Below are 24568 nucleotides of genomic sequence, written 5' to 3' on the forward strand. Positions count from 1 at the left end.
TGAAATAAAATGTTGAAAGCGGGTATTTGTTCAGAACATGTTTTTATTTAGAATATATACTGTGTCAAGTAGTATTTTCTCACAGCACAGAATATAACTATCAAATCCACTAAAAGTTATAAAATTTTATTGAACAATCAACTTAGGTGAGCAACTTAGAAAGTTTAACATTAAAATTACATAGCAGGCATATTACAAGTCATAGCATATAATACTGCATTTGGATCATCCAGCCCAGTTTAGATTTTTTCATTTATTTAGTACTGATATGTCTATAAAGCATGAATAGGCAGGAATTCAGCAGAAAGAGCTTGTTACTTATTTTACTAATACGTTAAGAATCAAAGCTTATTAGCAGATTAAAAGATAATACAGATCACATTCTGTTATTATAAACACTACTAAATGCATAATTTAAACTTGGCCATAGAAAGGAAGCCTGATTCCCCACAATACCTGATGAAGTCAAAGGACTAAGTGCCCTGTCAGAAGGGATGAACCAGTTCCTGAAGATTTATATTACAGGGAAGTATAAATCAGGACTAATTGTCTATTACATATATATAATACATCCTTGATTCTTGGAAGAAGACAGGAAACCAAAGCAAACCCAAACTTTATAAAACAATGTTTTCTCCATAGCAGTCCACGAATGCTCCTTGGTGACTTTTGACCAGGAGGTCATCCAAGGGATTGCTAGGATTTTGGTCTTTCCCATCAGTGTAGCTTAGTTTTCTGGATACCCTATAGAAAAGAATTGTTTAGATAATGTAAGTTACACGAAAATACTATGTTTGCTGAAACTCCCATGAACAGAACAAAATTCAAACAAATTGCCAAAGGAAGATATCTGAACATCTTGACTGTGAATAGCAGCAGGACTCCTTGTCTGCATTCCTATGTGCTTTCAGCTGGAGAGGGAACTTTTCATCCTATGTCGTTTTAGTGTCTCAGTAATGCTACTACACTAGCCTAAATCATATCAATGTCTATTAAACTTCAAGATATAATCTTTGAATGCATTCACAAATAGCTAAAAATGAAAGATACAAGTGCAAAACCAATTATTTCCTTGCATATTACTTAAGAAATGGCATAATTTTTTTTAACATCTGTTTTAAACTATTTTGGTTTACATCTGACAATTAAGTATACCAGTATAGCCAGAGGACCACATCCACACAAGTCTGAAGAAAACTTTATTAGTTATGAACATTTCCTTTTCTGAAATATCTCTTTCATAATCATCTTCTAGATAAAGGCAATCAAGTTCCAGACAGGAAGACAATATTCCTTTTCTTTCTATAACCACTCATTACAATATACAGAATTTTGCCACATGGCTTGGGCTTAAAACTTCTGAGGGCTCTGAAGCCATTAAAGAGCTTCACTTCTGGGAACCATAGAAGGCTAAGAATGTCACACCACAGGCCTACGGAAGCTTGCCAGCTGACAGCCCAGTTTGGCTACAAACAAGCATTTGTGTAATTAAGGAACAAAGAAATAGATTTTATTCCAGATGGCTTGGCAAGAAAGCATTCAGTGAAATCCTGATTTCCTACTCTCTTTCAAAATTCTCTACTTACATGCATTAAGGAAAATCTTTTCCTTCGGAACAATTACTAATCTCATAGGGAGGGCTATGTTGTACAGTCAGGAAAAAGAGGTGAGGAAAAAAGAGGGAATTCAATAACTGAGCAGAAGTGTACTCAATTAAGTGGGCATATTTAACACCACAGAAACATCTTTGTATACTCATCAGCTTGCCTCCAATCTTCCATTATATAAAAATAATCCAAATACAAATGTATAACAGCATTGAGAAAGATTGTAATACAAGCCTCTAAGTTTTAAAACTGAAACTTTTTTCTTTAAATTATGCAGCCTCTTTTCCTGTTAAGTTCTCCATACAAGTAGTCTAAAAATACATTCAGGCTTCCTTTGAAGTTTTAATTCAAATGTCGTCAGAAAATTTTGATATCAGCTGTACGATCGTCTCAAGCATAGTGAAAATATTTCTTGACTGAGTTTGGGAAGGCAGAACTCCTTGTGGTGCCAAATCAGACTTCTCGGCAAAAAAGCACGTCAAAAATATTTTGGAAAATAAAACAAGAAACTGTTTAGAGAACTTCTAATGCTTTAATTCCTGCTGCCTATTAAATAGTTTGTAATTAAAAATCCATGAGAATTGGAATTTGAGAATACTGTAAGTCACATATTTTCTAAGAAAAGCAGATGTAGTATGCCAGTATCCAGGGAGCTGGAAGGAGTGTTCTCCTTCCAGAGATCTAAATACACTGCCAATAGTGATAACAGCAGAGAGGATCTCCGATACCTTCCAAATAGAGCCATTTGTTTACACAGAACCAAAATGCAGGTAACTTATGCCCAACTGCACAGAAGCAAACTTTGAAAGTCCTTTTAAATGGCATCATACCACACGCTCCACAGTGTAAGGATCTGAGAGGATTCATTAGCTCAAACACACAGACAGAATCAAAACAGTTTTAGTTACATGTAAAATAATAAATACCTCTATAATGAAGACAAAATAAGGACTATTCAGTCAGGCCATCTTACTAACTTGTGTTCACTAGCCATCCATGCTGGAGTCTGGCTAGTTTTGTCCACAGACACTTACCTTCCAGTGTCCAGGTCTGCAAGTTTGATTAACTTGGGCTCTCCCAAGCACCCACGCCAATTTTCATTCTAGAAGCACGCATGTAAGTGGCAACTTCCATACCATATAGATGTAGAGCAGCAAGAGTTTATTTTGAAATGTCTTTTCTCAAAAGGCACATACCTTTGGTGACACTTCTGTGCATTTCCAGGACAGCTATAATTCTTCATTGTCCTAGGCCAGCCAGAGCAGGCATCTGCAATCCCAGGTTCTGGCGATGAAAAACAGTAGTATGAAAAGGGTAAGAACAACACTGAGTAGCATGGACACTACAGTATGTTGTTAAAATACTAGCCTATTAAGACATTGGTAATACTTCACTAGCATACTTCAGTGAGCAAATTTCCATATGAAAATATTCTAATGCAAAAGGTTCCAGCAAAACTTAATTTCAAATGTATTTTATACAGTGAATATATTTACTTATTAGCTAGGTTTCTTCAAAAGGCTTATATTTGATCACCATTAGAAAAACGTAGAAGAAACTGTTGATACCAGAAAAAGTGTAATACATAAAGTAGTTAAAATCTGAGGAAGGCAAAATAAGACAGATGGGATAAGTCTACCTCAAAACAAATTCTTTACAATTAATCAGTATTGAAAATGCAACAAGGCAAGAACCATGCAAACAAATGCATTTCTTCTGCCATTTTCTTCTCGTATACCAGATGACAATATTTCAAGTCACCTTCTTCAGTATTTTCCTTTATATGTTTGTTAGTTATTATCTTGATGACGAGGTTCATAAAAATAAAATAGGGAAAATAAACATTGGTGATTTTACTTAACAGGAAAAAAGTTCAGGTTATGTTACATAAATACTTTAACCAAAATCAGATTTTTAGAAGGAAACTAAAAGATTAGCACCTAAAATCAAAATTCTACTGTCCTGAACTGGCAAAAGTCTTTTATCCAGATTAATAATCTAATTCACCTAAGCAAGTGACAGTAGCCATGCAACAACTCAGTTGCAAGATTTTGTAAAGCTGAAGAATCCAAACAAAAGCATTTGGTTATTCAAGTGTAGGATTAACAAACTATGCATTTCCTGCTGAACATTAAATACAGAAAGTAAAAGCAACAGCAAACTTTGAATAAAATAAATAAAAAAGAAGAGAGAAAAAAAGCAACACTTTAGTAGGAAAAGTCCTAGTTGAGCTAAAGAAAAGCTTCTTAAATAGCTGTTAACATGTGATTCAGGAAACCCTTTTCTGTATAGATTCCTTACTTTAAGGAACGCTTAAACATACCCAGTTATTACTGAGGAAGAACTGTCACCTAAACAGTGGTCTATTGACATTTGTACATTTACCCTTTGAAGAAGTGCTTGTGACTGCTAAAGTAATAATTCATAAAGTCTCTGAAACTAACTTTGCAGGGAAGCACCAGGAATATCAAGAAAAGTTTTGTCTGAAGCAGCATGAAATCCAGAGTCCTGAAAATAAAGCATCAACAGATTACATCAAAGGAAAAACTCATGTATTATTTCACAGCTTGCCTCAGCAGAAATGACTGGGAAACTGGAAATAAGTGTCTGATTTAATATTTAAATCAACAAGTCTAATGACTCCAATGGAACGCAGTAAAGCTTAATTTGTTTGCCTCACCTTGTCCATCTATAAAATGAATAAAACATCATTTCGGAAGGCCAACACCTTAATTAACAGGGTCACTGTTTGAGATTATTTTAACCAGTGACACAGTCTATTAAAATGTAACAAAATCTTTTATTGAGCATTTTATAGACATTTTCAAGGTTGTTATATATAGCAAGCTTCCTCACATGATCCAGGAGACCTGACACAACTCGTATTTTAGCAAATAAAAATCCCCAAAACCCCAAACCTGTGAAACAATCCTACTGACCAAATAGCACCAGAAGCATGCTGTCACTAGTTTAAACAGCTTCCAACTTTAATCCATTTTTTAAGCCCTTCTCCAAATGTCAACAAATAGTGCACAATCTTTTTTTTTTTCAAGGTCCTTAAGTACCTGACTCTGATAGTCGTGGCTGTCAGAAGAGCTGTGGTTACTGCCATTGTATGTGCCCAAAACATGCACGCCAACTGCCTGAAGATTGATGTTTTTTCTGTGAGAAATCTGTTGACATTTTGTGGAAAGAAAATAACGTTCTGGTATATTTTTCAGTCGCTTTACTGGTGAACAAAGAAGATCTTTTTGAAAATTTCCTGGTCTTTTAACTCTGGGAATTGCAGATAAAGTTCGAACAGGTGAGTTAACAAGAGCATTTACAGTTTCAGACATCTGTATTCCTTCATATTTCCTTAAATTTGAAGCTCTCTGAAACCCAAGAAGTTTTGGAACAGCCTCACTACACAATTGCTCATAGATTCTGTCAAATTTTCCATCATACTGTGAATCAGACCTCACAGAATCACTTAAATTACTCTTCACTAATCCTCCTTTCTCTTCAACACTCTGTGAATTTGAAAGAGGTCTCATCAATGTCAAAGGCTTTTGGATTTCTTTGGAACACAGTTTGTAGTAGAGTTTTTCAAATGCATCTTCATATTTCTGGGGCATCTTTGAAGGACTCTGCTTCATAGACAATGAGGAAAATGAGTGTTTGTGCTGGAAAGAAGTCAGACTTTCAGGAATTACTTTTTCAGGATTTACGAGCAAAGTATTTGATGCTCTTGCAAGAGAACAGTTTGTGACAGGTGTAAGAGTGTTAATATTGCCACAGGAACTGCAAGTAGATGAACACAACTCTGAGGTGTCACCACAAGGAAAGTCAATTTTTTGAGTTTTACTGCCTTTTACCAGTTGAAGCACTGTTGACCCTGAACTGGCAGTAGGTGTTTTAAAACTGTATTCCGACGAACATTTGTAAGCCAATTTTTCACTTTCTTTACATTTTGAATTCTTCAGTGAGACAGTAGCTTGTAACTCATCTCCATCTAGAAATGTCTCTCTCATTCTAGCCATAACATTAGGAAAAACAGTCTGTTTGGAGACTTTTTGGCCTTTTCCAGATACCAAATGATGATCTAAACTTGAGTCACAGTAGTCCATATTGATTTCACTTGTATCAGTGTAAGAATAATGTACCAGACAGGATAAATTATTAATGGAACACTTGTCATGACAAAGTTCTCTGTTCTCATTTCCAGAAGTTTGATTCTGGATATCTTCACTTCTACTGCTGCACGTGTTGGGTAGTACTTGCTTCAGTTTAAAAGGTCTGAATCCTCTTATTTTGTCTACAGTGACATTGAGCTTTGGTCTTCTAGAACACCATCTTTTGTGCCTTAAGTGTCCAAACACGTATTTTGACTCTTTTCTCCGACACTGCTTTGTCATGAGCCTTGTAAGTATCTCTACCATTGCTGGATACAAGTCTGCAAGAGTGACATTGCTCCAGGAACATTCCTCATCTGCAGACTGGTATTCTTCCAAGATACTACTACAGCAAGTTTTATTCATTTCTAGAGACGGTTGATGCCTGGGTATGGTTACTGTATTTGGTGAAATGGGAACACCAGAAAATTGTAACTGTAGAGGTCTGGGTGAAGAACATTCATTTGACCACTCTACTTTCTTTCTGCAAACAGCTGCTTTGTTGCCTGTTCAAAAAAACCAGATGAATCACAAAACAAAAGCAGAAGGAAAAAACCCCCAAAACTATTAGGGCACTTCCAGTAATGTATTACATGACTTAGAAATAATTACATGCAGTACAGATAGTCTTACCATAATAGCATATTTCATTAAGCTTTTTTGCAAGGCTAAATGGATGATTAACATACAATCCATTAGGAAAAAATTAAAAGGCTTTTCCTAACCATATTGAATTAACAGACCATAGAAGACAGAAGTTAAATGTGTTGGAAAAACCCCACTATTTTAAAATAGCTTAATATATAGATACAAATTATTTTCATTGTAGAGGCAGACTGCTTTGCTCTTTGTGATTTCTGACCAGGAGGAACAGCCTTATTCTACAACTTTTGTTACTCTATTTCCATATTACTTGCAAGCGTTGGGCTTGGCTAGTACCAGTGCAGTTTTGCTTGACGTAACGCATGATGAAGATAATGCTTTTTGTAGTTGTTAGGCTTGAAATATTTATACCCAAATTCTATCTTCGGTTTGCATCAAGTCTGGATAGCTTCTGAAGAAAGTTTAGGAGTGAAGTGCCACTTTGAGTACTAGTTACCAGCAGGCACAAAGCCATTCATTAAATTCCTTGAATTTAACATAAGCAGAACCAAAAAATTATGCTTTCATTTAATTGAGCTTAACGCTGCTGAATTTTTTAACTATGCATTTTTTTCTGGCGGCTATTTAAGAAAAGCTGGTTTTATGTATACAAGTTATTTTCTATTTTTAAAATACATTTTGCCATAAGCAAAATCATGTCTAACTTCTCCTCAAGAATCCAGCCTGTTGAACTTTCCTATTGGATAAATAGTGCCTCTGTTTTCAATAAATTAAATATTTATTTCTAATAAGTTTTAATAAAAACACACTTTGTAACTAACATATTTGACCAACACCCAAAAGATTTAGTTGTACCAATCAGTTCTCGCAGTGGCGAAGCTAAATGAAGACCTTCCAATAAACCTTGAGGTGCTATCTGAAAAACAAAGAAAGAAAAAAAAAGACGACACTAAGGCAACCTAATATCCTGAATTTTTTTGCATGTTAAGGGTAACATCAAAACCTTATTTGTGACTCCTACTCTCTCCTTACTATACTAGGTCCTATACAGAGTTATGGTCCTCTTCTACATTATGTATCATATTTTAATCCCTTTCCCAAATTGAGAATTTATACATGTATATATACACATCTGGGTAATCTATATATCTCTGGCAACTCCAGTAACATAATCCAGCACCCCCAATTCCCTCACCCCCAAACCCAAAATAAAGCTAAAATTCCTCTTTTTCCCCCCTCTACAAACCTCAAACTTCGGCTTTTCAAAAAACTTACTGAAGTGAAGATCAGTTTGCACATCACTGTTCAAAGACAAAGCATAAAAGTGGGGGAAAAAAAAGAAATATTTGGATATTGTCTGCTCTGTTTCTTACAAATCATTGCTGTCAGAGACCTGAGATACTGTGATATTTACATAGACAGCAAGCAGGAGAGGAACAACGATGGAACAGCTGAGAAGTTGTATTAGAATTCATTGTGCTGCACAGTTAGGGAATTATTAGTTTATTCTAATTAGCTAATAACTTATAAGTGAACAGGAGAAATGTTACCTTAATCCACTTGGGAATTTTTCTAGCATAATCTTGTACTATCACATCCACTTGAACTTCTGCTTTCTCTTGAATTTTCCCATCATCCACATATGGATTCTTGCCAGGGGTGGAACACTGGGGGAAGGAATGAATTAAAACACATAGAAGTTATTGACACTGACAAACCCAAACATCTTACATTTGTTTCAAATTAGTATTATTCAGACAAGGATATCCAACCAGCATAAACTTATTTTTAATGTATACCTTTTATGTCCAAAAGAAAAATATCCTGAGAAGGAACTGTATGTGAAGACATATAAAAAGAGATAACTAGCTAGTTTACTGATGCAGGGAAAAAGCACACATTGCCTCAGAAGACCCACTGATAAAAAAAAATAACCCTAATGTTAGGTTACAAAGCACTGGTAATTACAGTTGCAAATCTTTACATGTATTATTAACATCTTGTGATTTCATACACAAATTAAGGTCTACTCTGTAATGCACTTCTATGTAAAATCTAAAAGCATTTGATGATAAATGGTAAACAGTTTTCATTAGTGAAACTCTTGCTTTCTGAAGCAGTTTCTATTAGCTGTTGTCAGAGACATGACAATGCCTAGCACTACGCTAATGTCCTGGTTTCAGCTGGGACAGAGTTAATTGTCTTTCTAGTAGCTGGTATAGTGTTATGTTTTGGGTTCAGTATGAGAAGAATGTTGATAACACGCTGATGTTTTCAGTTTTTGCTAAGTAGTGTCTATATCAAGTCAAGGATTTTTCAGCTTCTCATGCCCAGCCAACAAGAGGGCTGGAGGGGCACAAGAAGTTGGGAGGGGACACAGCCAGGGTACTGACCCAAACTGGCCAAAGGGGTATTCCACACCATGTGACATCATGCCCAGTATATAAACGGGGGAGTGGGGCTGGGCAGAATCGCCACTTGAGAACTAACTGGGCATCGGTTGGCAGGTGGCGAGCAATTGCATTGTGTTATTTGTATATTCCAATCCTTTTATTAGTGTTATCATTATTAGTTTCTTCCTTTGTTCTATTTAACTGTTCTTATCTCAATCCATAAGTTTTGCTTTCCCCCCCTCCCTGATTCTTTCCCCCAACCCACTGAAAGTTGGGGCAGCGAGTGAGCAGCTGAGTGGTACTTAGTTGCTGGCTGGGGTTAAACCACAACAGCTAAACAAGTAAGGAAAGCAAAATAAATTTTTGGCAATTGTATTTAGGCAAGCAGAACGCAGGATTAGAATGGCTGCATACACAAAGAGTGTGTTGTACTTTTCTTCTGGGTAGTCCTGATAGACTATAGTCTAATTTGGGAAACAACAGCAGAAGATTCCAGTCTGCTTTTGTTATGGTAGCCATTATTTCAGATTTACTTTATTTTTTTAAAAATCATGTTACCTGTTTATGCTAGACACTCAGGTGAACAATCACATTTTTATAAAGTATTTTCACTTTGTGACTCATCTGGTTATTCTTTTTCTATACCTATAGCAGCTTTTCTCAGGGTTGCCTGTTCTGTGCAATATGTTGTATTGCTTTCTCTGTATACTAATAATGCCAAGACATAATATTACTTCACATTGCTCTTCACGACATTATTTATTGAACCTGTCATTTGCTACACTTACTAAAAAAGTGCATTAAGATGCAGACTACAGTCTTCTGCTGACTGCATCAACTCATCAGGCACGTGTAAACTATTCAAATAGTTAAATAATTTCTATTGAACACAAAATTATTCCATTACATTAGACACTAGAAATTTTTACCTGGAAGTGAATGTCTTCAAATTTTCTTCTTACTGAAACTATATCAGCATCACTTTCTTCATCTACAATTTGAAGATAAACACTAAATAAAATCTAGTTGAACTCAAAACCAAAACAGGAATGTTTTTAAACACACACTGTATAACTAATGGACTAAACTGGTTTCATTTTAGAAAACAGCTTTCTACACTAAAACTTTTCTCTGTATTACATTTTCATGTCAAGTCCAATTGAAAAGCATGGTTTATAGGTTCATACATGACTGAGGGGAACAAAGAAGAGTGAAAATAACTTGTTTGTAACCAGTTCAAGATTTATGCTAACTACTTCAGAGAGTAAAATATTTTCAAAGCACTGCTCTGCAAGATTCATTACTCATTAATGTATCATTCCCACTTATTTCCCACTACATTCCTAAATATCCCAACAAAAATAGTAAGGACCTTCTACCATGCTTTCTTTTCTTAGTTTCTTACTGTCAAGACTGCCTTAGAACTGCCAATGTGAGAAATAACACTGACCTGAGAATATTAAAAAGAAAGTCCAAAATCTTTCAACTCAATTTTTAGGTATTCTATGGGTATTTTGGAGAATAAAACGCAACATTTTTTTGCTAGTTGTAGCCAGACCTTCCAATTCATCGTTAGCTAAAGCCTCAGTCTTTCACTGTCATAAAACATGTGACTGCACTGCAAGCCCTGAATTCTGAATTCCCCTGGCTGTTCTATATTTGTCCCATGATTGTGTTCACCACAGGGAAGGAAAGAGAATAACCCTGAAAAGGAAAAGAATGAGTGAAAAAATCGTGGTTATGATACCTACCACATCACTGCCTCTTCCTACTATTATTAAATTACTAAAACCAGAATGAAAATCTTTTCCAGCTAGTCCCATCTTCCTTTTTTGTTCCCTGTCAGTGCAATCATTACCTAAAGCTCTTTGGACAGCTGCTGCCATAGAGCAAGGATAAAGATACATATGAAAGACCCCACTAGAATTATTTTATTAGAACTGAAACCCATACTTGTCAGATTATCAAAGTTCCTTCCCACATGACTAAAGCAAGACAAAGTTGTGGTCACTTCATCTACAGGAAATCAGTTACTAAGCATCAATAGCAGAGGAAGCAATAAGAATATTGTTTTAATCTGCAAAAGTTTCAGCCTCCAGTTTCTGTTGTAACAGCTGATACTCTCTTTCTGCGGTACAGTCTTCTTCCTCTAGTAGAAGCAGGACCACAACTGTCAGACTGTTCCCTATGTGGTCACTGAGATGACCAGACTAGACTGCTACAAAAATGGGATGTTCTTGAGATAAAGGTAACAACTCCACCACATCCATTACTAATTATTAGAAAATAGCTTGTACCATAGAATGAATTGATCTGTATACAAATTGAATGCTCTTCTAGGTGTGAAACCTCACAAAAGCATGATTTCAGTATGTCTTCAATGTATTGTCAGTCATACTTCAAATCACTGGAACACTAATTATTAGCAGAGGATCATGGCAGAGCACAGAACAGAACAAAATGAAGTATCTTCTCCAGGGAACCTTAAAGTGTTTTTAAGGGCCAAAAGGGAAATTTGGGAACACCTTTGCTCCTCAAGTGCAGAAGAGAGAGGAAAAATGAAAACTCTGACCTTTCTCTCTGGAAAATTTGACCTATAATACAGGAGGTTATTTCATTGGAGATGTACTCAATACACTATCATTACCTAAAAGGTATACCTTATTTAAAAGATGAATGCGTTAGTAAGAGGGTTACTGTAAATTTTAAGTTTTGACTTTGATGTGATCTTCTAAACTTAAATACACTTAGATAAATACACAATTTGGATTGAACTTTCCCCTTTCTCTCCAAATACATACATTTTTTCTGTGATACTATCCTAATAGATACAAGAAATTGTTCATATATCACTATACTTTGCCATGCTACTTCCTGTGAAACCACAGAGTTGGCCTAATAATTTTCCCTATTAAGGGCAGACCAATACTTGCAGGTACAGGTGAGAGCTATTTCACTTTATTTGTACCTGCTGTTGATCTGCTTTGCATACTTTTAGAACAAAAATACTGTATAATACCTGGAAGAAACACTGTCTTCACTGAGAAGTGTGAAACATTCTGTATGAATACTACAGACGGAAAAAACCTGCCAAAGCTAAAGTTTGAGCTAAAGATACACTTTTTTTCTTCATAGTTAGCATGCCCTATTGCTAACGTTTTATATATTTAAAAAGAAACCCAAGAAACAAAAAAACAAAACACCTAGGTGAATTCCATTTTAAGTGAGGAATCCAAACCCACAGCTCTAAGAAGCTAATTTCTACATCTTACTGTATTCAAAGATAGCTGGGACTCACCAAGGCTACAATAAATCCTCTCCAGTCCCCTCTTAGAAAATTCACAAGAGAAGGAGGAGGACTGGATAATCATATTATTCTACACTGCTATGAAGATACCAGAGTCTGAACTACATCACTCATTTATCCCATGAGTGCAAAGACATAAAGGACACTTAGAGAAGCTAAACTACAAATGCCTCAGAATTTTTTTTCCTATATATCATTGCACAGGTTGAGGAAAACCAGTCACATTTTCTAAATTTGCAGAATTATTTTATCATTCAAATAGATATTTCAAATTATCCTCTCAAATGATAGGAGGACAAATTGCAGATTACTATTTTCTATTTTCCCTCAACAGAGAAGTAATCATCTGCCTTGGAGACAGCTATGCATATGAAACACCTAATTTATACCAGAGTATTTAAACATCAGCTAACCATATTTTGCTGCAACTGCTCTTTTAATCATTACATGCAGGTTACCACCTAGCCATAGTTTAATTTATGCAAAACAGTAAGTTTTTATATGCACAAGAACCTAAAGGTATTGAATAATACAAGTTTTCAATATATAAAAGACAGTCATTCAAAGATTGTTACCACTATCAATCTAATTATTTGGGAATACAGGGTCAAAACCACCCAAAACTTTGCAGACAGGCCAATGCTGAAACTGTTATAAACACTACTGAAGACATTGTTGCAGCTGAATGCAATATCTGTGTTTACCAGACCACTAGAAATTAATGTATATCTTGCAATTATTAATAAAACTTCTATTGCCACTTCTGCCAGAGTTTTGGTTTTACTGTTCCTTTCTTCATTAAGAAAAGGCAATTGAACATATTCCACATTGACTTTAAAATAACAGTCCTGAATCCCTGATACATTGGAAAGAGGAATGGGGATTGATTTCATAGTGCTACCAGTACCTCAGTCTCTTGTAATGGCTATTCTCTACTTTTTGTAAAGGCATAGAAGACATATTAAAATTATTGTTACTATAGTAGAAAAATATAAAAAAGTTATTTGCAATCTTTTTTAAGTTCAAAAAAGGTAGCTAAAAAGTAAATTAAAAAACCCACCTATGTCAGATGTATCCATGCGAGAGTTCTCAGGAGATTCCTTAAAAACACATGAAAGGAATTTTAAGACCTGGTAGCATAAGCTTTATTAATTAGTCCAGAATTTTCTGCTCTCACTACTTGCTCAATTTTTTTTTTTTTTTTTTGGGGGGGGGGGGGAAGGGGGAACAAGTCAGGTGGGAGAGTAGGCAGTGGTGAAAAAAACCCAGTCGTATTCCATAAACTACGTCCAAATGGCACCATCTTTATTAACAAATCTGTGCACATGTTTGTCTTGATTCACATCTTATTACTCAATGGGGAAAACTACTTTCTTCCCAGCCTTTCTATATTCAGACACATAACGCAAGGAGAAGCTATTATACAACAAGAACAAAAAAACAGTTGACAGATTAATTGGCCTCAAGTTGCAGCAAGGGAGATTTAGGTTGGATATTAGGAAAAATTTCTTCACTGAGAGGGTCACCAGACATTGGAATAGGCTGCCCAGGGAAGTGGCTGAGTCACCATCCCTGGAGGTATTCAAAAAGCGCTTAGACAAGGTACTCCAGAACATGGTTTAGCGGGCATGGATGATGATTGGACTCGGTCTTGAAGGTCTTTTCCAACCTAAATGATTCTATGAATTCTAATCACCAAATCTTTATCAGTATGTACTGGGGATTGTCTCTGTGTTTCAGGGTATAAGGAAAGTTTCTTAACTGCCCACTTTTAACAATTCTTAACTGCCTACTTCAAACAATCTATATATAATATTTCAAATAGTTTTTTTGCTCTATTTTGTAGAAGTCTTGATAGTTGCATAAAAAGCTCATTTATATGGATAAGGAGCCTTTTCTATATGTTCACAACCTACATCTGACATATGTTCTTCAGAATTTCTTTTTAAAAAGGTCTAAATCTATTCTGTCCAGTTCAATCATAAAATTAGTGGGTTAAAATGACATCAATAAAATGAGACAATTCTAACTAAACTACCATCTATGTAAAACAAATAATTAGGAATGACCAGCGACATGGCCCATATCACTCTTCAAGTACAGAATATTTTCTCCTTAAAAAGATAAGGAGTCAAAAGAAGTTACTCTAGACAAGCACAGATTTTACAAATAATAATGAAAAAATATTAGACACACATATTACCCAACTAAAAAGACACTTGAGGGTTTAAAGCCTATATCCAACTGCTCTCAATCCCTTTAAATAAACTTAAAAAGAGGAGAATTCAGCTGAAACCCATGGCTGATATTGTGGCTGTTATTCGATACCCCAAATATCACAAAGGGAGGGAGGATATGTAACTATACGAAACGTGTAAATCCTATGTCATAAACAACATGAATAGGGACATAGCAAAAAATTTTTAAAAATTGCATGAATCAATCCACCATCACAAAATGTATCAGACCACTACATATAGAAGTCCAGAACTTGAATTCATCACCATCTCAAAGCACAGAACCTATTGGGGGAAGAAACAATCGGGGAAGTATACTCGATGATCAACATTTACCAGAACATGAAGATTTTAGTTTTACATGAACATGCACCTGGTAAGTAAATACACATTTTTCCTAAAATAATGCAACTATATGTGGGGAACTACATGAAGGAAAATATAAAGCAATTGTTTAATAAGATAGCTAAAGTTTGAAGAACTGCAGGGAAAGAACTGCAGCAAAATATTTTAAGCCCTCAATCTTTTTCAGAAGTACTTATTTGAGGAGAATAAAGTGATTTGATTCAGCAATTAGTAGGTCTTTAAAATCTAAATTTATAGCTATGGTACAGAATCACCTGCTCATGATTAATTTCTTAGCTTTTGACTCATAAATATGTTTTCCCAAAGAGGCTTTATAAAAGTAGATGCAATGTGGTGCCCATACCTGATGTACTGTTGAATGTCCATCTTCAAAATCACTAGTCTCTTGCTTTGACATTTCTTAGCATGCATGGTAGGAAAAAAATAATTCTATTTCAATTTGATAGGTCACAGATCAATGTTGTTCCTGAACTCATTAATTCTTCATTTGTATATACTCTTACTTATTTTGAAAAACATTTAACACAAACATTTAACAGAGAACATACATAGGACTGAATGAAAGAATAGACAAGTGACAACAACATTCTAGTCAAATACAGCAGACTAATTCTGATCAGATATGTACATCTACCATATTACATGTTTTCTTCTTAACCTGTGAAGTACCATAGAAAATAAAATTTGCCCCTTTATCAGGTGGTATCACTTGTAGAAAAGAAGACAACTGAAAATTTTGTGTGCATTTTTCTTAGCATATGTCGAAAAGGATATGAAAAATACTAACTACTCCTGAAGCCTGAGGGTAGAGCCCCAAACCTCTATTGCATTTTTAAATGATTTTTTTACAAGGGGGCCTTCCAAAACTGCTATGCCTGTCTGCTTGCACAGATAGATCCACCCACAATCTTTGTGGGTTGTTGCTCCCCCCCCCCCCCCCCCTTTCATAAGATGCAGAAGAAAAAGAGTGTAAGAGCCATCCAATTTGGCAGACATCTCCCCTTTTACATTTCAATGTATATTTTCATTGAAAATATTCTTCATTAGCTATTGCAACTGAAATGGATTTAAATAAAACCCAAAACATATTAGACCCACAGAAAGGTGTCTATCTTCAAATAACTGTGACTTCCACATAAGCTTATTTCACAAGCCACCTATAAGCCAGATATTGTTACTATTAAAATTACTCAAAGTGAAAACTATTTTGATATTGCTGAAAAAAAAATTACATTTCTAACCATTGCCTTGGTAGATTTAAAAAAGGTACCTATAACAAGCTACAACCTCTCAAGTCTGTATACAGTGCACATGATTATGATGATCATACAGAAATTATTGCCTAAATCTATTGTTAATACTGTATAAATTACAGAAATTTAATCTTTCCCCAAAGAGAAGATCTATATCTCCAAACATATGATTCTGCTGGTACTAAAGCTGTAGTGGGACTTCTCAAGATTGAACGTATGTGATAGACTTAGACCTAAATAATAAAAACAATGCATGTGCTTTAGCAAATATGTTTACCCTACTCAAGACTGTCATTAAACAAGTTTCTGTTTAATGCAGAATTCGTTGTCCTTGCTTTTTTCTCCATTTCTGTTTCCAGATAAATTGACATCAAATATCAGAAGCAATTTACTTTTTTAGGTTAAGTGGTAAGAAAACTTATACACAATTCAGGCACATAAGTATTATTTACTCCTATAAACACTTCATATTATTTAATAGTGCCAAGCATACAATCTAAAGATTTCCAGTTTTCTAAAGGCTTAAAGCATACGGAAAGGAACCTAAAGATGTCATCTATTCCTTCTTCCATTTTAAAGCAGGAACAAAAATACCCAACTTACCACTAGAAGTCTAACCTGTTCTTAAGAGCAACTCCATAGTTTCTAAGAAACTTATTTCAGGACTTCCTTATGTTTACATTTGGAAAGCTTTTCTAGTATTTAACCTAGAGGCTCTCTTTTGTTTGGTGCTCTCCCCCCCCCCCCCCCCCCTTTAAGTCCTATCACCAGTTGATCTAGTAATCTTTTTTCTTTTTCTGACTCACTCCAGCTAGACAAGCTACTATCAAATACAAAACAAAGTACTCCACCACAAGTTTTATCACTGTTGAACAGTGGCAAAAACATGTTTTGTGTGCTTTACATACTAGGCACTTGTGCATATCTTTTAGCACAGTGTGCGCTACTTTCACAACAGAGTTATATTCTCAGTTCACTCAACCAGCCTTCAAAATTGCCTCTTCCTGCATTTGATTATTCTTACATAAGTCTTTTACTTTGAACATCTCTGCATGAAATTACACAAGGCTTACTTCAAGTTTTAGCCCCAGTTTGTCAGACCATCTTTCACAGTGGTCATCCCTATTTGGTATCATCTGCAATTAAATTAAGGGTATCCCCTCTTCTACTATTTACTTAAAGAAAGTATAAACTAGTAATTTGCTCAGGACAATTGCTGGAAAAAATCCCTCATGTTTCCCTTCAGTTTGGACACAGACCATTGATAACTGTTCTAAGCACAGTTTTCCAACCAGTAGGAAACTCTGCTATAAAAATCACTCTTCTCATACAAAGTTAATGAGGTTTATTATATAGCTAGAAGGCTCAGGCTTCAGCTTGTAACCCTCTTGGGAAATTTATCTTCACTATTTTGCAAAACTCTACAGTAATGCTTCCTTTAGAATAAATTAACAATGCTTTTTTTTATAAGCTGAAAAAGCATTTCCCAAACATTTCTGGTTTGGGAAGACAGGAAATCAGAATAACACAGTAACGTCCCATTGAAATCCCTTACTGAGCAAGATCTATGAAACAACACAGAAGGTGTTTTGTTTCGAAAAATAATTCTCAAGGAAAGAAAAAAAATCTAAGCATTTAGTATATGACAAATATTGCTCTTGTTGGAGTTTGAAATTTAACATACTTTCTCTTCCCATACTCAGAACCGTCATATGTAGAAAAAACCCAAAACACTCAAAGGATTGTCATTTTACCTAGTAAAACTTCATGGGACTACTGGACATTCTATCCAAACAGTAAAAATAGATTCTAGCAAAATTCAGAATTGCAAGTTGGAAAAAATAACACAAGTTTTATTCCAAGGGAAGGGGTTCATTAATAAGTATTTGGTTCTTACAAAGATATTTTAAATGTTCACACTTACTAGCACAGAAATTTATGTATCCTAATTGAAAACACATATCAGACCCACCTAAGAGTATAGAGCAAGAATAGGTAAAATTTGCACATTAGCTTTAATAATCCATAGCCAGAAGAAGGGGGTTTTTTTGTTGTTCTTGGGTTCGTTTTTTTTGGGGTGGGTTTTTTTTGGTTGCCCTCCCCCCCTTTTTTATTTTAAGGGTAACACCAACCACAACCAACCAGTTCAAATGCTTACTCCATGTACTTCTGCGTTTCAAATAAAAAAGTCAGTGCAAGATATGATTTTCTTAAACTGAACAAAATCCACAAGATTCTATCTTCTATAGCATATATAAACAAACATGTATAAATATAAATCTGTAAAAGCAGGTTTTTCCTTATAACAAAAGCTGTTAACAGTAGTGCTGTTCCCCCACCTTCAATATTTAGTTAAATATTTCTTCCCCATGATAACTTAAAACATAACTAAATAATAAAGACTTTGCTCAAATTATATTAAAGGTTGGCAAAAATAGGTAAGATATAAATTTTTCTGCTTTTCTACCTTATCTGTAATGCAGTACACCAAATTTAAAATTAATTAGATCAAGCCTTTGTAGCATTAAAGAAACTCCAAGAAAATTCTTTCAATAAGAAATTCTAAGGCATTCAGATCTTAGGTCAAAACACAAAGTAACAAAAAATTACTTCTAAAAGACATCAAATACTGTATCTTTTAAAAAACTAACTGCTAGATGCTCTGTCTTTCCAAGTTTTACTGCAGATTGTAGCCAGTCATTTTTTGTACTATTCAGACCCATCAGCATATATTTTCTAAAAATCAGAGGCAAAGGTCTGGACCATATAAATCTTTTTGTATCAGACCCTTATTTCCCAAGCCCAACATCTTAATTTCATAGGCCGATTCAAAGTCTATACCTGAACCCTGTAGGGACAAATTTTTTGATAGGATTGTAGAGGAAGAGAGACACTAGGTTCTGTTTTGTCCTCAGATGTTCAGCATAAAAGTTTCTCAGATGACTGTCATAAAATAAGCAACACCAAAAAACCCACTTCAAAACCTTAAAAAAATAAAGCCTACCTTCTCTGCGCTACACGTCATAATTTCCCCCAAACATTTATCCCAGTAAAAAAAAAAAGTATTTTATTGGAACATACAATCTTTTTGAAAACAATGGGAAAATCTTCAGATGTCATACATCTCCCTAAGTAGTATCAGAATTACACTTCAGTGTGTAGTCTTGATTTGACTTCCATCATGATGCTTGATCTCTAGTGAAATAACTACACACTACTTTTTCCTGCAGGCAGCCTGATTCATTCAGTATACAAAATAATCTGCTAAATTTTTGATAGCTCATCATGCAACTTCATGAGATTCTTTTAACACACATTTTTTAATATGCCTACTTATCTAGCTGTTTCCAAAAAGCTAGCAACTTCCAAGTTTCTCTACTTGTACACCCATATAAGTCAGGGTTGGAATTTTTAGATTCAATGGACATCTGACAAAACCAACAAATACAATAAAAAGCTGCCTGTTTAATTGATAAGGGGAGATTATTTTAATCAACTTGTGATGATAGCAACATCAATTATAAAGTATTTACTCATCTTAAACATTTTAAACTACATTTTAGAATCCTTATGAACATAAGTATTGTTGGGTTTTGGGTTGTTCCCCCTACAAAAAACAGTGAGTAGCCTAGAAAGTTTGACATAAAACCAGGACATCGTCTGTTAAGACTCTTTGGATAAGATAATTTACAGCACTTTTTAAAAGCACTTTACCTGCATTCCTTTGGCTTCCTCTATTACACTGCAATTAGAAATAGGAAAAAAAACCCAAAACATCATTAGAATCTTAGAATAGTGAAGTTATTTTAACCAATGCCTTTGTTTACTTTGGTATATCTCACAACTAGGCACTTCCTAAATAACCATTCAATTTCCTTCAAGTTTCCCAGAGCCTAACCAGAAAAGCCACAAATACACAGTAAAACTTACCTGATCGTTCACTTCTTGCCATACTGTTGCTGTTAAAATTACTACAAGAACAAAAACCATAGCTACCTTGGCCCACATAAGAGGCTAAGACAGAGAATTCCTCTTCTAGTCCTTAATGGGTTTAGTCTGTAAAGTTGTGCAGCAATGCTTAGTAGATGATGCACAAGGTATTACCCGGAATGGAAAAGGAAAGGGAAATACAGCCCCTTTTCTGTCTCCATTAAATCTACTCCTGTTCTCCAAGATTGAATTTACTCCTCATCCCCTCACTCTGTGTGGTTCAGAACAGCTTCTGTGTTAACTACCAAGGCACATTACACAACTTTGCTTTTTAGACAGGTATTAAGAATGTGGCAGCAAGGTGACTTTTAATTATGTGAGAAACACTGAGATTTTGATGAAATTCACTGTTGAGTTCTTATGGGGGAGTTTAGGAAATAGAAAAAAAAAAGAAATGACTGCTTGTTTAATGTAAATACTGCGAATAAAAAAACCCAAACAAACAGGTCATATGTCCACAACAGTAACAGCTTTAGCCCAACATAAGGCAGTGAGTGATGAGACTGCAAAGATGCTTTAATTACTCTAGCATTATTTTACAGAAAAAAATTCTAAAGATGAAACCAGTAAGCCCTTTGAAATTGAAAAGCTGATTACCTGAACCAAGTTTAATTGATTCAATGCATGTTAACTTCAGTGACAATATTCTGATGAGATACAAAGGCGTGTGTCCCCATCAGACAACATTTTAAAAAAATTGTTTTCCAGGTTTACCAGTGGTACTAAGCACTGGTAGATGGTCATCTATTTTAGTCTGACAGTCTTAGCCAATCTATGCTAAAACCCTATTTTAAAGCAGATGTTGACTTCATTGATCAATACCTCTTGCAAATATTATATGGCATAGCAAGATTAGAATGTATTCCTATATTTTATTTTTATATATATATAAAACATATTGCTATATTTTGACTGCATAGTAGGACTATATTATTAGATACCTCAAGTACTTCCTTCTTCCATATTTTAAGCTTCTTGGTTGATACTTCCTCCCATTGTTTTGGTCCTAGAAATAACAAGAGATATCAATATAAACATAGCTTTTCTTATAACATTATCTATACCAAGTATCACTCTAACAAACATAAACATTTAGGAAGAACATATTACATAGTAACAAAGCATTATAAAACCTGAACAGCCTCCAATACAATTGCTGAAACAAAAACATACAGGAAAACAAACTAAGAGAATATTGTAATTTCAAGTTAATTGAGAAGTCAGGCAAGGAAAAAAAACCAAACCCAAACTCCTGCTGAGTCTAACAACACTGAGCTAAAATTCAAAGAGCATTACAGCCCCGAATGCTACAAAGGGGGGGGAAGAGGGAAGCAAATTATTTTACTTTTTAAGTTTCATTTAATGCATGCAGACTACATGGTATCTGAGGTTAAAGTCATAATTAAGGCTTTACAGGACTAAGATCCATATTCATTCCATATTGAACAGAGGTTACTAAACCAAAAGCATAACCAAGCTTTTACAAATCCAAGACTGTGTATTACAGTGCTGTACGCATGTTTTCTCTCTCTTGATGGACAATATATATAAAACGAAAGCTTCCCAGTCTGTAAAAGCCTTTAAGAAGTAATACTTGGTGCAACGTTTACATTGGGCTTGACAGTGTGGTAGTGTGTATGTCCATGAGTATGCCCAGTAAGTTCTACTTTACAGGAGTTGATATGGCAATTTACATATCATAATCCTCACTTCAGTGAAAATAAAACCAGGCAGAATATTTCATTAGCCAGTAAAGCCACCAAGATACTAAGTCACAAGTCCCACTAAACCCCTGAGCAATGCATTTTAGAACAGTTTTTTTCTCACAGTAAGTTCTCCGTAAGCATTAACAACTTCGTAATGAATCTACAGCCATAATGAAACATTGGAAAAATATGACATGGCACAACATGGTATAGATTTACACTAACCACGTGAACGTTCAATGAAGAGTTAGAGACTATCTACCCAGTCCACCCTGACATTTGACATCACAGAAATTTATCAGAGCAGCCTTCAGAATACTAAGTGGAGATGAAACTACACAATCCATTCATGCATATCAACTTCCTGCTAATACCTCCATTGCTTTGTTTCCCCTCAGTCTTCTCTATTTTGATTCTTCTTCTTACAAGTCATCCAAATATTAGCCATTGTTATCCTGAACTTTGCTAATGACTTTTTTCCATTGTCTAAAACAGAGCATGCAATGGACTAGTGGCACATATAAACAAATTCTCCAGGCATTATATGCATATATCAAAGTTTATATATGAAATGCCATACCTAAGTGGACAAAATTCAATATCTGTTGCAATTAAATGTTATCTAACTGCCAACAGTTGCATGCTTTACTAAGTCTAAGTATAGAGCGTGTAAATATTGAAGCTTTAAGAAGTTCTTACCATTAGGCGTATCATAAGTGAGAGTTTCCATGGAAATAAGTAAATCATCTTCAAAAGGATGATTATACTAAATAAAAAGGACCATTAAAGATTAGAATAAATGATTAAAGCAGTGTTTTTAACATGTATTTTAAGTATTGTTTTTACCAAAAAGTGAAATTATCCGTATGTTTTTATTGGCTGAAGTTATAAGTCAGCAATCTGGAAATATGAATTCCTAGAGGAAACACATATTTTAAGCATGTATACAAGTCATTCAATTTCCAGGCATAAGCCAGTCACTGACAAAATGGGGTTTTAGAGAGTTTTCAAAAGTGGTTAAGGTACTTTGTTAAAAAGTTTCTTCTAAACTTCCTCTGCAGTGACCAGAAGTAGCCACTTTGCATAGACCTACAGTTCATGACATATGATAATATCCAATCCAACGTTAGATGATAAAAACATTCTAGAACCAAAGTTAGCCTTATGCCAGCACCTAGACATCAGCACAAAACATTTCCCTGAGCAGCAAAGCTGACATCCCTGAATAAATGCATGCATCTCTGGATGGAGGTGTATGGTTGCCACATCTTTAACACGAACCAGCTCTAAAGCAAGGAGGATTTGTGAAGGGAGTCTCCCACTTCTTTCTGTAGTTTCATTGAAAATACCTCACCTAATGCTAGGTAATTTGGGTTACGGGCACTATAAAGACAACTCGGACTTATGATTAAGTCACTTATTCAATACCGGCAATCCCGCACCTAACTTTGATGGATGTATTCAAGGAGCCGGCTCTTCACTAGCTTACTCGGGCCAAGGCACGGGAGCACATGGCTGGGCACAAAGTGTGCAAAGCTGCGTGAGGCGCTGGGTGACTGCTGCTCTTGGCAGCCCGGAAAAACAGGAGCTTGCGACACCACAAGTAATTAATTGCCGAAGAGAACTGGATGTCAGTTACTGCAAGTCAGCGCACAGAAAGAAAACTGAACCTGCCAGTACCGACACGTCAGGACTTAGAGGTGGCCAGGACGGAGGGGAGCGCCGAGCCCTGCCGCTGCCTAAGGCGGGGTGGGCAGAGGGCCGCGCTGTCTGCCAGCCCTCCAGAGCCGGTCGCAGGGGCGCACAAGGGCGGCCGGGCCCCGGCCAAGCCGCCCCACACGCCATTTCGGCGAGAGGAGCCGTCAGCGGACCGCGCTCCTCAGGCGGGCAGGCAGGCAGGCAGGCGGGCGGGAGCCAGGGCGGCGGCGGCCCGGAGACCCCGCGGGGCACGGCCGCGCGGGTGACAGAGCTTCCCCGTCCCCGCCGCCCCCTCGCCCGCCTCAGGACGGCGACGGAAGCCCCGGCCAACGGCCGGGGCGGCGCGCGAGCGCGGCCCTCACCCGCTCCAAGATGCGGTTGATGGAGGCCACGAAGCGGATGTTGCTCAGCCGCAGCCGTTCCTCCAGGTCCGAGCCCGCGGCCGTGGCCATGGCCATGGCGCACGGGCCGCTCTCCTCCGCGAAGCCGGGGCACGGCGCACTGCCCCGGCCCCGACCCGCGCCCCGGTCGCCACTACCGCCAGAGAGGCCAGCCCCACCCCACGTCAATTCAAACTGCGCGCTCCCCGCCCCTCCGCCGCCTCCTCCCCGCTTCCCGCCCTGCTTGATTGGGCCCCGCTCACGTCAGTTCAGGCGCCGCAGCCTATGAGAGTAAGCGGGGGCGGGAGGGGAGCCTTTGTCATTCCGAGTGGCTGCCAGAGCTGCCGAGCGCCCACCCGTTCCTCACAGTCAACCCGCCTCAAGGTCCTCTCATTGGGTCGGGGCTTGGACGCGGCGCAAAGTCGCTGTTCTACCTAGCAACAGCGGCCCACCGTGAGCTCCCATTGGCCGCGGGGTCAGCCACCGGCCCAGTCGGCTGAGCAATGTGCGTGCGGGGGCCGGTGGCGGCCGCAGGCTCCTCCCGCCGGCTGCGGCTGGCGGCGGCGGCGTCGCGCCTTCGGGCGGCCGCTGCCGCTTTCCGGCCGTGGGTTGTGTGGGGTTCGGGCGCTCTGAGGGGAGCCCCCAGCGCGGGAGGGCTGCCGGAGGGAACGTGGCGGCCCGGGGACCCAGCGGTTAGCCGCTGCGAAGGCAGCCGCGGGTTCTGAGGCCGGGGAGGATCCGCTTGGCCCGCAGGGTGCTGCCCGAGCCTCGGCAAAAAAGCCAGTGTTTAAAAAAAGAGTATGTGCCGCTTCGTGTAAAATAGGTCGTAGCCTTTGCCAGGGCTCCCAGGGCCCAGGGCTCCTTGGGGGCCACA

At 37.1% G+C, this 24568-nt stretch overlaps 1 protein-coding gene across 1 annotated transcript; it reads right to left on the reverse strand.

Moving 5' to 3' along the window:
- Positions 1–111: 111 nt before the first annotated feature.
- Positions 112–23861, reverse strand: HJURP (Holliday junction recognition protein). Its single transcript, XM_049824277.1, has 13 exons — positions 23677–23861; positions 22316–22382; positions 20852–20916; positions 19635–19662; positions 15011–15066; positions 13125–13164; positions 9687–9748; positions 7915–8031; positions 7220–7280; positions 4673–6267; positions 4052–4115; positions 2804–2891; positions 112–744 (listed from the first exon to the last, which is right to left on the reverse strand). Exons 1-13 carry the CDS (start codon positions 23770–23772, stop codon positions 618–620), a joined length of 2466 nt encoding a protein of 821 aa, XP_049680234.1. The 5' UTR covers positions 23773–23861; the 3' UTR covers positions 112–617.
- Positions 23862–24568: the final 707 nt, after the last annotated feature.

Source organism: Accipiter gentilis, chromosome 21 (assembly GCF_929443795.1).
Source record: "Accipiter gentilis chromosome 21, bAccGen1.1, whole genome shotgun sequence".
In the NCBI taxonomy this organism is placed as follows: domain Eukaryota; kingdom Metazoa; phylum Chordata; class Aves; order Accipitriformes; family Accipitridae; genus Astur; species Astur gentilis.

Bases quoted from the DNA above. Each gene is read 5' to 3' on its own strand.
- HJURP (XM_049824277.1), bottom strand. From the start codon at position 23,772: ATGGCCATGGCCACGGCCGCGGGCTCGGACCTGGAGGAACGGCTGCGG. The intron at 9,749-13,124 runs GTGGGTTTTTTA...TTCAAATTGTAG, and splicing joins CATGGATACATCTGACATAG to ATGAAGAAAGTGATGCTGAT. The intron at 8,032-9,686 runs GTAAAAATTTCT...TCCTTCCCCCAG, and splicing joins TTGAAGACATTCACTTCCAG to TGTTCCACCCCTGGCAAGAA.